Below are 13,334 nucleotides of genomic sequence, written 5' to 3'. Positions count from 1 at the left end.
CCCCTGTAGGTAGTTCTACACAGCCTCCTTTTTTCATAGCATCCCCCCCCCATAGATTGCACCCTTCTAGTATCCTGTAGATAGCGCCACTGGCCACAGCGCCGGGGATTCCGCTTCAGAAGTCCCTGACGTCACTGTGTCCATATATGGACCATGAAGTCAGGGACTTCTCCTGGAGCGGAAACACCGAACACAGCGCCGATTCCGCTTCAGGTGTAGGGGACTGCTTCAGGAGAAGTCTCTGACGTGACTTTCCATATATGGAAAGTGAAGTTAGGGACTTCTCCTGGAGCGGAATCCCCGGCCACTGCTTCGGCAACCCTGTGGCCAGGTATTAGGGATTCAGCTCCTATAGGGAGCAAAAAATACCCTCCTCCTCCTCCACACATGCACTTCGCACTGTCAGGAGGAGAAGAGAGCAAACGAGTGTCAGAAAGCAGGGCTGTCACTCGGATCACGTCAAAAATCAGCCGTGTGGATCGCCTTATTTGGGGTCTATTGTTCCTACTGCGGACATGTGATGGCCGTTCAAAAAACAGCTGGGAATCCCTGTTGTGTGAATAGGGTCTAAGGTTAATTATTGTTTGCTTAGAGTAACGTTAATTCTGCTTTATATAAACGTATTAATGCAGGATCATTTGACGCTCATTCAAATGCTTGACGCATCATTAAGCTTACGGGGTTCCTGCATTCAGGGAAATGGCGTTCAATATGTTTATGGCTTTTAGTGACCTGGAACTGACTTTTCCTGTTACAGTTCAAGGTCACGTTGTCAGTGTGCTGCTGCAGGTAAATTAAAGGGCTAATAACAGAGGACACCAGTGAAGAGAACCCAGCTTGTGCCCAGACATATTTCCATTGAGATTAATTGTAAAAGCAGACGTTTACAGACACTTTAAATTGGTGAATGGATGTCACAGAGCCTCTGTTTTTTTCTAACAGGTGGGGTCTGCGAGGTGGGATCTCCAACTATCAAATATTTATGGCATGTCCTATGCATATTCCATACATTTCTTAAATGAGAATAATCCTTTACAGGTTACAGACATTTAAAAGTGACGACGGGAGATGCAGTTGGGAGGCATTAAAAGCCTTCCAAATGTAACTGGGGGTTATATTCCTAGGATACACCTTTCTTAACCTGCTTGTGGCTGTCTTGAAGAACTCCGCTCTCCCTACATCTGCACTCAAATTTCTATCACTTCCTGGGCTGACCTCAATGTCTTAGAAGGCCAAATAGTAATTGCCCCTCGGTAACTATAAAATATTTCGACACTGGGTATCTATTCATTTTCTAGCTGTAACTATATTCACATGTCTCGGCATGGTTTTCTGCAAGGCTGCTAATGCGCAGTTTTAATTAATTACTGAACCATTGTTTGAAAATTTTGTTTTTGCACTCCAGACATACGAGTGAATGAAAAATGACATTCTTTCCATCATGTCTCACATTCTTTTCGTAACAACAGATTTTTATTAATGGATACCTTCCAAGGCCAGAAGCAGACCGCACGCTAACCAGCGTCCATGGCCCAGAGAAGAGTTTTATCTTCATAAACCAACGCCCTGTTCTTCACAAAGAAATATTAAAGGTAACATCAGTAATATATTCTACTAGTTTCTCCTTATCAAATATATGTGCTGTTCCTCGTTAGCTTATAATTTATTTACTTTTTTTAATATCCAATTTTTTAAAAGATTTCTGGATATTTTGAACTATATAAAGCTAGCTGGGGATTTGGAGCTCTATGTGTGAAAATGCAGCTTAAATTGCCGTATGAACATATATTTTATGAAATTAAAATGTACATTACCGTTCATTAAAAAAGTCAGAACTGTCAGATCCTCTTTAAATTAGGACATATTTAAAGAGGACTTGTCAGCTCTCCATGTGTGTCTTTTAGTTAATACTTGTTTGCCCCATAAAATAATAATTCTGGAGCATCTTTTTTTAGAACTATATGTTGTGCCGTTCCTCTGTTATTACTTCTCCAAATTTGTTATAAATTGACAAATGGGTGTTACCAGTAGGGGGTGTGTCCCTACATAGCCTGACTAATCAGTTCTCACAGTTCTCCTTTGACAATGAGAATGGTAACACCCAGTTGTCAATTTATTCATTTATTTTTAGGAGGAATAACAAAGGAACAGCACAACACAGAGTTCTAAGAAAAGATGCTCCAGAATTGCGAATTTATAGGGGAATACAAGTATTCACTATTACAGACATGTCAGGAGAGGTGACAGGTCCTCCTTAAAGAGAACCTTTCACCTCCCCAAACATGTGCAGCATGTTATAGGAAAGGCTTCACAAACACAGTTCCACGTAAAATTATTTTTCTAACTCCCTCCGTTATTTACATATCGGTGCCGTTATATTTGGCGCCCAATATGTAAATAAGCTCCTGAACTGTCAATGGGTGTTTCTAACTAACTAAAAGGCAAGGGGACGTGATGTCTTCGCTCTGACACTGTCCAATCAGCTGCGGACAGTGTCAGGGCGGCTTGAGCTGTGTTCTCTCCCGCGAGAACACACACAAACTTGGTGGTTGTGCTGCAGATATCGTGGGCGCGCACGAACGTATGTGCGTATGGCCGTTCGCGTGCACATCGACTGATGTAAGTAGATCTCCTCCTCGTCTCCTTCTTCTCCTCGTCTCTGCTACTTCTCCTTGTCTCTGGTTCTCCTCGTCTCTTCTCGTTTAGTGGTGACGTCGATGTGCGAGCGAACGGCCAGGTGCACACGCTCTCCTGCAGAAAACTGCACCTAAAAAAAAAAAAACTTTTCATACTTACCCGTAGGCATGGCGACGCGTCCCTCTGCCGTCCTGTAGCCCGGCCACCTGGGATGACGTTTCATCTCATGTGACCACTGCAGCCTGTGATTGGCTGCAGCGGTCAAATGGGATGAAACGTCATTCCAGGAGACTGGCCTGGACGAAGAAAAAAAAATTCTTAAAAACTTACCCGGAACTCTGTGTTTCTGAGTTGCGATTTTTGTGGCGGAATCGCAGTAAAATGCAACATCTGCTATTTTTTGTGGGTTTTACCACCACATTCATTAAATTCAATGGGGGAAAACCCGCACAAAAAAAAATCTGCGATTACGCCAATACAATTGACAAAAAATTGACAAAAAAACGCACCACTGATTTCTGAGCGCTTTTTCCACATGATTTACACAGCGGGTGGATGATTTGTTCAAATCTCATCCACGCTGCTGCTACTGTATAATGCTGCAGATTTTCCGCAACGAAATTCATTGCTTAAAATCTGCAGTATTTACGCTATGTGTGTGGTTATTGTCAGGCAGGAAAAACCTGCCTTAAAATTCCTTCAGGATTTTTTAGGCAGATTTTGAAATGCCAGCGTTTTTTTATGCTTTTTTGACACTTCAAAGGAGCGGCACGCTCTTTTTCTGCCTCCCATTGATTTTAATGGAGGTTCAGAGGCGAAAACCGCTCTAAGAAAGGGTAGTCGACTACGGTATTGCTTCCGTCAAAATGGCGGAACCATTGCACAACTGAGACAAACAGAAACCATTTGGACCGGATCCGTCACCATTGAAATCAATGGTAATGCGAACAGAAACCTATGGTTTCAGTTTGTTTTAGTCAGGGTTCCGTTCTGATGGGAAGCTCAGACGGAACGCCAGAACGGAACCCTGACGCAGATGTGAACGAAGCCTTAGCATGTCATTATTAACGCATAGTGAACAATGTTTTCATCAGTACTATTTTGGAATACATATGATTTTGAGTTTCATGGGAGCAACAAAAAAAACTTTATTTTGGCGGGTTTTGTTTTTTTTACAGCAATTACTGTGCAGGTTAAATAATATGATCATTTTAATATTTTGGTTTGTTAAGAATGTGGCGATACAAATTATGTGTACTTTTTTTTCTTTATATTTTTTTAATACTGAAGCAATTTTAATTGTGGGAAAAAGTTTTTTATCTGTTTTTTATATTTTCAAACATTTTTGTTACTTGGTGTTACTTTTTTATTTTAGTCTCACCTGGGGTCTTGACCATGTATGATCTTGATTGCTCATATAATACGCTACAATACTTCTGTTAGCACTTCATTAGGCCCCAACTGCCATAACTACCTATCGGCATTCCTGCCATTGTGTCGCAGGTGAGGGGGTGTGATAGAGTGACAGAACAACCCTCTCTCTCTGTTTTACTGCTTATAAGTCGTGGTTGCCATTAGGATTAAATAGCCGGGATAGGTTATCTCCGATAATGGCTGTTGCAGCAGGGTGTCATCTGTATGTAACAGCTGACACCCGCCGGTAATAACATTGGCTTATCTCCTGAGCCTGCGCCATGTGCTTCCCGACTGTGTCGCATATTTACGGCGGATGTCGGGATAGGGGTAATGACTAGCTTAGGCTTTTTTTATGAACGGCTTCCTTTTAGTCCTTGTTTACGGTTTTGTTCACATCTGCATTCGAGTTTTCCGTTTTTCTGTTCCATCACAGAAGCAGAAAAATAAAAAATAGGAGCCGGTGGATCTGTTGCATGGCAGAAACCAACAGCGCACATTGACTTAAAGAGGCTTTGTCACCACATTATATGTGCCCTATCTTGTACATAATGTGATCGGCGCTGTAATGTAGATTACAGCAGTGTTTTTTATTTAGAAAAATTATCATTTTTGATGGAGTTATGACCTATTTTAGCTTTATGCTAATGACTTTCTTAATGGACAACTGGGTGTGTTTTACTTTTTGACCAAGTGAGCGTTGTAAAGAGTAGTGTATGACGCTGACCAATCAGCGCCATACACTTCTCTCCATTCATTTACACAGCACATAGTAATCTTACTAGATCACTACATGCAGTCACTTACTCACATATTAATGTTACTGAAGTGTCCTGACAGTAAATAGACATCACTACCAGCCAGGACGTGATGTCTATTCAGAATCCTGACACTTCGGTAACATTTGTGTGAGATTTACAGCACAGCAAGCGTAATCTCGTTTTAAATGGCAGTTTACAGCGTAATCTCGTGAGATTACGCTTGCCTTGCTGTAAATCTCACACAAACGCTACCGAAGTGTCAGGATTCTGAATAGACATCACGTCCTGGCTGGTAGTGATGTCTATTCACTGTCAGGACACTTGAGTAACGTTAATGTGTGTGTATGTGGCTGCACATAGTGATCTAGTAAGATCACTATGTGCTGTGTAAATGAATGGAGAGAAGTGTATGACGCTGATTCGTCAGCGTCATACACTTCTCTCCACAACGCCCACTTGGACAAAAAGTAAAACACGCCCAGTTGTCCGTTAAGAAAGTCATTAGCATATAGCTAAAATAGGTCATAACTCTGTCAAAAATTATCATTTTTCTAAATAAAAAACACTGCTGTAATCTACATTACAGCGCCGATCACATTATGTAGGAGATAGGCCACTTATAATATGGTGACAGAGCCTCTTTAAATGGGTTCCGTCTGGCTTCTATCGTGGTGTCTATTGTTTTGCCGGACAAAATAGCGCAGCATGCTGCGTTATTTTGTCTGGGGAAAATCAACGGAATCTATGACAGAGGCCCCTAATGGAGCCTCCGACATAGATGTGAACAGAGCCTAATCTCTTTTACATCTCTCTCTATTCTATTATGTCTGGGTGAAGATTAGCAGTCAGCAGTAAATGTAATTTTGTGTAAATAACACTTACGCAATTTTTGAATTTGCTTTGTTTAACCAACCTTAATGTCTTTTACTTATAAAACATTTTATTTCAAACTCTATAGATGGTTCGTCTGCATTATAATAAAAACAAGGAATCTTCCCGCTGCTATCCAATTTTCTTCATGAACATTCTTGTCCAGGCTTCATCAGTTGATGTAAACTTAACACCAGATAAAACACAAGTGTTGCTACAAAATAAGGTACACAACTATGATTTTTATGTAGCAGATAATTGTAACATTGTTACACTCATCCCAGCAGGACAGTCCTTGAGTCTTTAAATCATTAGTGAGATCTTAAAAGGGTAACTAAACTTTTAAAAAACTTGTGACATGTCAAAAGTTTTAATCGCTGGGTGTCCGAGGACGGAACCACCACCAATCGCTAAAACGAAGCTGCAGAAGCGTTTGATTGAGCGCTGTCTCTTCGTCCCTGATTGGCTTTCCTCGGAAAGCTGAGATTGCGGTGTACAGGCTCATAGACTTTCTATTGAGCTTATACACTGCTCGCTCAGCTTTCCGAGTAATGCCGATCAGAAACGAAGCGGCACATCGCTCACCCGATTTGCTGCACACATCATCTTATGACAAACTGTTTCTCTGCTATTAACCAGACATGCTGAGAAAATGACCTTGTGTTGTTAGATTCCGAGGACCAAGTGTCAGCATTTCAATCTTAATTTAGGTGGACTTGTGCTTTAAATAGTTAAAGGGAAATTCCAGCACAAAATACTTAGGGCATGTCCATAGAATAAGCCATAAATGCTTGATTACGGTGGGTTTGTCCGCTATGACCCACACCCATCAGTAGAACAGGGGCCCTGTTTTTTTGTTACTGCCTGGAAGCAGGGTGGAACTAGAAGAGCATCAGCCCTTCTGCGTGTCTCTTTTTGCCGCTGGCTGAACTGTTTTTGTCACTTTCCATAATTTTCTATGAAGAGTGTCACGCACTTGTCTCCTCCTCAAGACTCTTGTCTGACTTCCACCTATAAGACATATATAGCATATCCTATGAATATGCAATAAATGTTTATGGCTGAAATAAAAATAAGATGCTATGTTTTTTGACCCATTGACCTTTTTCTAGATTTCTGTGTTATTGCCTCCTAAAAAGTGATGTAATTGTTATGCAACACATAATAATGCATGATACATACAATATTTCGGCACTTGACTAGAGAATCATTAGGAAAAAAAAGCTATTTTAATAGTTCTTCTAAATGTACTTGAACTGAATGTTGGGTGTGGGTATTCTTGCCGTCATAAACAGTCCTCACTCAGGATTTGGCAAACAATGCTCGTGTTTATATTTAGCAAATACAAAATAAAAGTAAAATAACAACAAAAAGCAGGTAAATTAGGAGTTGAATTGCAGCAGCCTTCATATCGAGCAGCACCCCAATACTCTGAACTGCACCTGTCCCACCCTCCTCTGGGTGCACTTAAATACACAATATTCGATTTCCCAGAATTCTACAGTCTTAAAGGGACACACACATTTGTGTTTAAATTTCATACACATACATATTATACATAAACCACATATTCCATACTTCCTGTCTCCTTTTAAAATGATCAGTATGTATTTTCCTTCTGTGGCTAAATTAAGTACACACTTGGTTCTAATACCCGGAATTTGACTCTCTGGAGGAAACAACCCCCAGCAGGTGTTTCTTAGAAGTGTCTACCAATCTCTTTGACTGGGAGAATTTTTTTTCCCATTTCTCCATGGAGAGCTTTCTCAGCTGTATGATGTTTGAGGGGTTACATTCATGCACGGCCCATTTAAACCCCCCCCCCCCCCCACAGCATCTCAATGGGATTAAGTTCTGTACTTAAATTTCGCCAAATTTATTTTGCCAAATGTATTTTTTCTTTCAGCCATTCCTCTATGGATTTAGTGTGGGTTCAGACAGAGCATTTTTATTGCAGAAATTTCTGAGACTGAAAATTAGTTTCCTTCAACTGTTTTGAACTTGCAGAAATACATGCGCTTGCTGTAAAAACAACGTCATAAAAATTAATGGAACAGATTTTCAGTCACATACATTTCTGCAACAAAATCTGCCGCGTGTGAATCCACTGTTACTGCCATGATTATGGTCATTATCATGTTGTAAGATCCACTTTCGGATGAGCTTTAATCTTCTAATAGATCACATTATCTTCAAGCATCCTCAGGTGCAATAAAGAATTCATAGTAGATTCGATGATGTTGAGCTGTCCAGGCTCTCCTGCGGTAAGGCAGTCTCAAACAATAATCTTACCACCACCATGCTTTGTCAGGTTTATCTGGTGAAATACAATATTTGGTTTCCGCCAAACAAGGCTTCTGGTACTGTAGCCAAATAATTCTTGCCTTGTCTGTTCAGAGCACATTAGGCCTTATTTATCTAAACTATCTATCAGAAAGACTGGCCTTGTTGTTCATAGCAACCAATCATAGAGCAGCTTTAATAGTTTTTCCAGAGCAGTTTGCTCTGTCAGACTTTTTGCTTCTGAGCTGAAATAGCCCACTGTGAGTGGGGAGACTGTAAGTGTGCAGCACTGCTGTATATTGTTATATTGTAATCTAAGACTATTCCGCTGTGTATTATCGAGCAGCTAGAGGAGGAGGAGTTTGTTGGGTAATCTGAGGAGTCTCCGTAGAAAAAGGTAAATCCTGTCACAGCTTCTCTCCCACTTTCTTCTCAGTGGCTGCTGCTGGTTCTGTGTATGTAGTGAGAGACTTAGCGTAACCCTTTATAAACAGCAGTCTTCTCCTCTTTCTCAAACAGACTAACCCTTTACTAGTAGCTGTCTCTTCCTCTTGCAGATTAACCCTTTACAAGTAGCTGTATCCCTCTCTAGCTAGGCTGCATAATGCACACCATTTTATTACATGGCTATAAAATAACAATATTCTGTATTAAGTGAAGTTCAGAATCCTGGCTGAAAGCAAGGATTTTTTTTGTCTTGAGTTTTTATTTCGGGAGCTTCAAATGGATTCACAAAGTTTGAGATTCACCTTTGTAAAATTTGATAAAAATAGGGGCTTTTTGTAATGACGGGGTAGGGAGACAGACAGGTGAGCCCTAATCTACCCGCCACTCAGTCTCTGCCTACTTGCACGGCCCGTCCTAGACGACAGCGTACAACTGGGCGACGGTCCCTACGCTCAATATGTGTACGACAGACAAACAGACAAGGGTACACAGAAGCTAAGGGAAATAGGGCAGTTGCCCACGGCAACACCGTGAGCAACAAGAGTAGTGAACAAGCCGAGTCAAACCAGGAGTGTACGAGGTACCAAACGCAGAGCAGGAGCGTAGTCAGTAAAGCCAGGTTCAATATGAAGCAGAGGACAATAGTACAAACAGCAGCAGAGCCAGTAAACAGGCAGAATCACAGGCAAAGGAGGAGCAGGAAATGAAGGTATAAATAGACAGAGGGCGTGAGCTAGCTCCCTCTGGCCAGGCTGTGATAGGCTCTCCCACTTCTCAGCCTCCCAGCCCGAGTGGTAGATGATTGAGTCACTCAATCAGACTTAGGAGCAGGTGCAGACTGATTAACCACGGGCGTCGACACAGAAGCTGTGTCCGGCAGATCCTTTACACTTTTATTCTCTTACTGTCTTCTATTCCACAGCAAATCAGGGAATTGATGAAACAGGTGAATCGGTTTGCTCATCCCTACTCCTGACCTGATCTGAGCACCTGTCTCCATTTACTATGAGACAGAGGAGATTCTCAGCTTGCATTCAAAATGTCCCCAAAAAAAATAAAAAGTAGTAGTCTGTTTCTGTTATACTGAAGGAAATCCTCTGTTTTGCTAATTATAATTTTTCAGAAAAGTATTTATAAAGAGGATCTGTCATGTTGTTTTGTTTTGTTTTGTTTTTAAACATATACCTCCACTTATTGCTCGTCGTCCCCTCGATTCCAGACAGCCTCACATTGATGCAGATGACTCGCTCTGATTGGACAGCATCACAGTGATGCAGGAGGCAATGCTTACTGAGGAGAGAGGATATTGGACCTCTGCAGTACATACTTAGACCTCATGAGTCTATGATCCTAGCATGCCATATACTGCTCAGCCTGCCTTCCAGTTATCTGACGTATCCTGCTTCCAGTTATCTGACGTATCCTGCTTCCAGTTATCTGACATATCCTGCTTCCAGTTATCTGACATATCCTGCTTCCAGTTATCTGACATAGCCCGCTTCCAGCTAACTGACATAGCCTGCTTCCAGTAATCCAGCACAGCCTGCTACCAATAATCCAGCACAGCCTGCTTCCAGTAATCTGGCACAACCTGCTTCAGCCTGCATCTAGTTACTTCCAAGGTGCAATCTGTCAGTGCCTGTTTAGCTTCTATTTGGCCAGCAGCTACTCCACCGAGACCACCTCAAGAGGCTGCTTAGACATCGCCCTTAGAGGTGGCCCTACGCCAATCTGGTGGAGTAGCCTAGAGGGTCTGCTCAACCCACTGGTCGTGACTGTTTGCTCGGGCCATGGATTCTGCTGGTCAACCCAAGACGGCAGTTTAAGCCATGCAAGCAGACATGCGAGATCTCCGATCATGCCTGGATCGGCTTCTGCAAGTGGTCAATTCCATTGCCACACGCCTGGACTTTGTTTCTGTTGCTCCCCTGACAACCTCTCAAGTTGCTTCTCCATATACTCCTCAACCCGTCATAACTCCAGTCAGTTCTTGGGATCGAAAATCGAAAAAAGCATAGGTAGCTACTATAAGATATAACCTTTAATAATTACCTTTAAAATCAGGTATATAAACTCACAGGATAAACAAGAAAAATAAACGGTATGTGGAGACCTCCAGTGTACGATGACTGGAAGAGCCCCCAAAGAATCCACCAGCAGTAAAACAGTAGTATGCACAGCAATGAGATCAGATGCATATGACATTTACCAAAATTAGGAAACCATGAGTTAATGTTTACTGAAAAATGGGCGGATCTTACCAGAATCAACGTTGGCTGTCTGTGCTCAAAGCATATAGATGGAAAAAACTCAGACGCTTGGCCAGCGTTGGTCTGTGGAAAGAGGAGACAGTCATAGTTATCACTATCTTACCCTAAGACTAAGAGACCAACAGGGCAGATATTCAGACCTGTTTATCTTAGAAAAGTGGCCCCTGGGGGCCCTCACCCTGTACTACACAAACCCTACGTATAGCTACACATTATCCCAACGCGTTTCATCCCTCACAGGACTCATCAGGGGATTTTGAAAAAAATTGTTAGAAGAATTTAGTGAAGATTTTAAATATGTAACTATTTAAAAATAAATTTTTTTGCATGAATTCTTCAGAAACTTTCAACACTTCAAAGGGATTCCACACAGACTATTTAAGAAACAGCGTGGAGTCCTTGTGTTACAAGGGATGATATTCCTCAAGAAACAGCCTAACTATAGAATGCTATATATAGACTACACAGCGGTATATGTACCTGTTCAGACACACAAGACAAAGGAATCAATACCATGTGTGTAGTGTTATGCTAATAGCATTTGGTCTGCAGTATGAGTAACAGAAGATTAGCGGTAAAGCAATAATGGGCCAGGATTCAGTGGAACTACAAGTCCCATAGGACTCAACAAGCTAACCTAGTTACCAGGAAGCCACAGTACAGCAGACGAGTTTTGACTCCTGTAGTGACAGGCAGTACTAAAAACATTCAAAAATATGCAGTCAGTTCTGGGGCCAGAATTTTTTTGCCACTTCCACCCCGTTACGATGAAGATGCAAGAACCTGTCGAGGCTTCTTCAACCAGTGAAAAATCTATTTCAAGCTGCATGCACATCTGTTCCCATCTGATCAGACCAAGGTAGCCATCATTGTTTCTCTACTGTCTGGCAAAGCCCTGGCTTGGAAGAATCCTATCTGGGAACGTGAGGGACCGGAGTCTTCTAATCTGCAGCTGTTCATAGACACTTTTCGCACTGTGTTCCTGAAACCGGGCTGTACGTCTTCAGCCACTACTTCGCTGCTGACACACTGCCAAGGGGAATCGACGTTAGGAATGTATGCCATACAGTTCCGTACTTTGGAAGCAGAGCTCTGTTGGAACAACGTGGCCTTGGTGGCAACCTTCTGGCAGGGATTAGTCAGTAGAGTAAAAAATGAACTGGTGGTTTGTGATCTCCCTTCTACCCTGGATGCCCTGATTCTTTTGGCTACCCTCATTAATATGAGGTTCTGAGAGCGCTACCAGGAAGTCCCATGCGAGAGAAGGTCCTACAGACTGGCACTTAATTTTCAGAGACACCTGCTACCTTCTGCTATCGTCGCTGAAGAGCCTATGTAGGTGTACAGAGGCTGTCTGACCAGGAGCGGCAGCACAGACATTCTGCTAACTTATGTATGTACTGTAGCTGTAAGGGTCATTTTGTGCGCCAATGTCCCCGGAAGCCGGGAAACTCCAGCACCTAGGGTTGATAGGAGAGACTACCCTAGGTGGGCAGATGCCTTCTGCAAAATTCTCTCCTAAACTCTCAATTCCTGTAACAATCACCTCAGGTGAGGAATCGCATTCTGTTTATGCTTATCTAGACTCTGTAGCAGCTGCGAACTTCAGTCATCAGGCCTTAGTAGACTGTCCACACTTGCCCACGACTTCTCTGGAGAAACCTCTATCGGTAGCTTCCATGAATGGCCAACCATTGCCAAATCCAATTCTCTCCATCACAGAACCTTTAAAGTTACAAGTGGGTGTTCTACACTCGGAACAAATTGCCTTCTATGTTCTGCCTAAGGCTATTAATCCAATCCTGCTGGGACTACCATGGCTTTGCCAACATGCTCCTGTCCTCAATTGGAATTCCAAAGAAATTCTCTAGTGGGAATCCTGATGTCTACACCGCTATCTGTCTCAGGTTCGTCCTGTCCAATCTCCGGTGCCTCAGTCACTCCCTAGTCTGCCTCTGCAGTATGCCTGTTATGCGGATGTTTTCAGCAAGGAGGAGGATGAGATCCTGCCTCTTCATCGTCCTAACGACTTTCCGATTGTGTTGCTACCTGAGACTTCACCTCCTCATGGACGGGTATATCCTCTCTCTCTGCCTGAAACCCAAGCCGTGTCTGCATATATCAAGGAGAATCTCGAGAGGGGGGTTTATCAGAAAATCTACTTCTTCAGCCAGAGCCAGATTCTTTTTTGTGGAAAAGAAAGAAGGATCTGTCTGTCCCTGCATTGATTATCATGGCCTGAATAAGATTACTGTCAAAAACAAGTACACTTACCGCTGATCTCTAAACTCTTTGACCGAATCCGGGGAGCCAAGGTTTTCACTAAGCTGGATCTTCATGGGGCTTATAATTTGATATGCTTCCGAAAAGGTGACGAATGGAAAACCGCATTTAACACCAGAGACGGTCACTATGAGTATCTCGTGATGCCCTTTGGACTATGTAATGCTCCAGTTATGTTCCAGGAATTCGTGAATGATATATTCCGGGATCTGTTGTAAATGATCGTGGTGGTTTACCTGGACGACATCTTGGTTTACTCACCTGATTTTATGACACACTGCAAGCATGTTCGCCAAGTCCTGTTGTGGTTAAGGGGGAACAACCTGTATGCCAAACTTGAACAATGTATCTTTGAAAAGAAATCCTTATT

General features: G+C 42.4%; 1 protein-coding gene across 1 annotated transcript in view; it reads left to right on the top strand.

The window, feature by feature from the left end:
• Positions 1-13,334, top strand: part of PMS1 (PMS1 homolog 1, mismatch repair system component) — a 235,704-nt gene that overhangs the window by 175,496 nt on the left and 46,874 nt on the right. Inside the window, exons 7-8 of the mRNA XM_075829924.1 lie at positions 1,470-1,592; positions 5,770-5,907. Coding sequence (XP_075686039.1) covers positions 1,470-1,592; positions 5,770-5,907 — 261 coding nt within the window. The remainder of the gene's footprint in view (positions 1-1,469; positions 1,593-5,769; positions 5,908-13,334) is intronic.

This window comes from Rhinoderma darwinii, chromosome 6 (genome assembly GCF_050947455.1).
Source record: "Rhinoderma darwinii isolate aRhiDar2 chromosome 6, aRhiDar2.hap1, whole genome shotgun sequence".
NCBI lineage: Eukaryota > Metazoa > Chordata > Amphibia > Anura > Rhinodermatidae > Rhinoderma > Rhinoderma darwinii.
The sequence above is the reverse complement of the archived record's forward strand: the minus strand, read 5'-3'. Positions and strand labels throughout refer to the sequence as shown.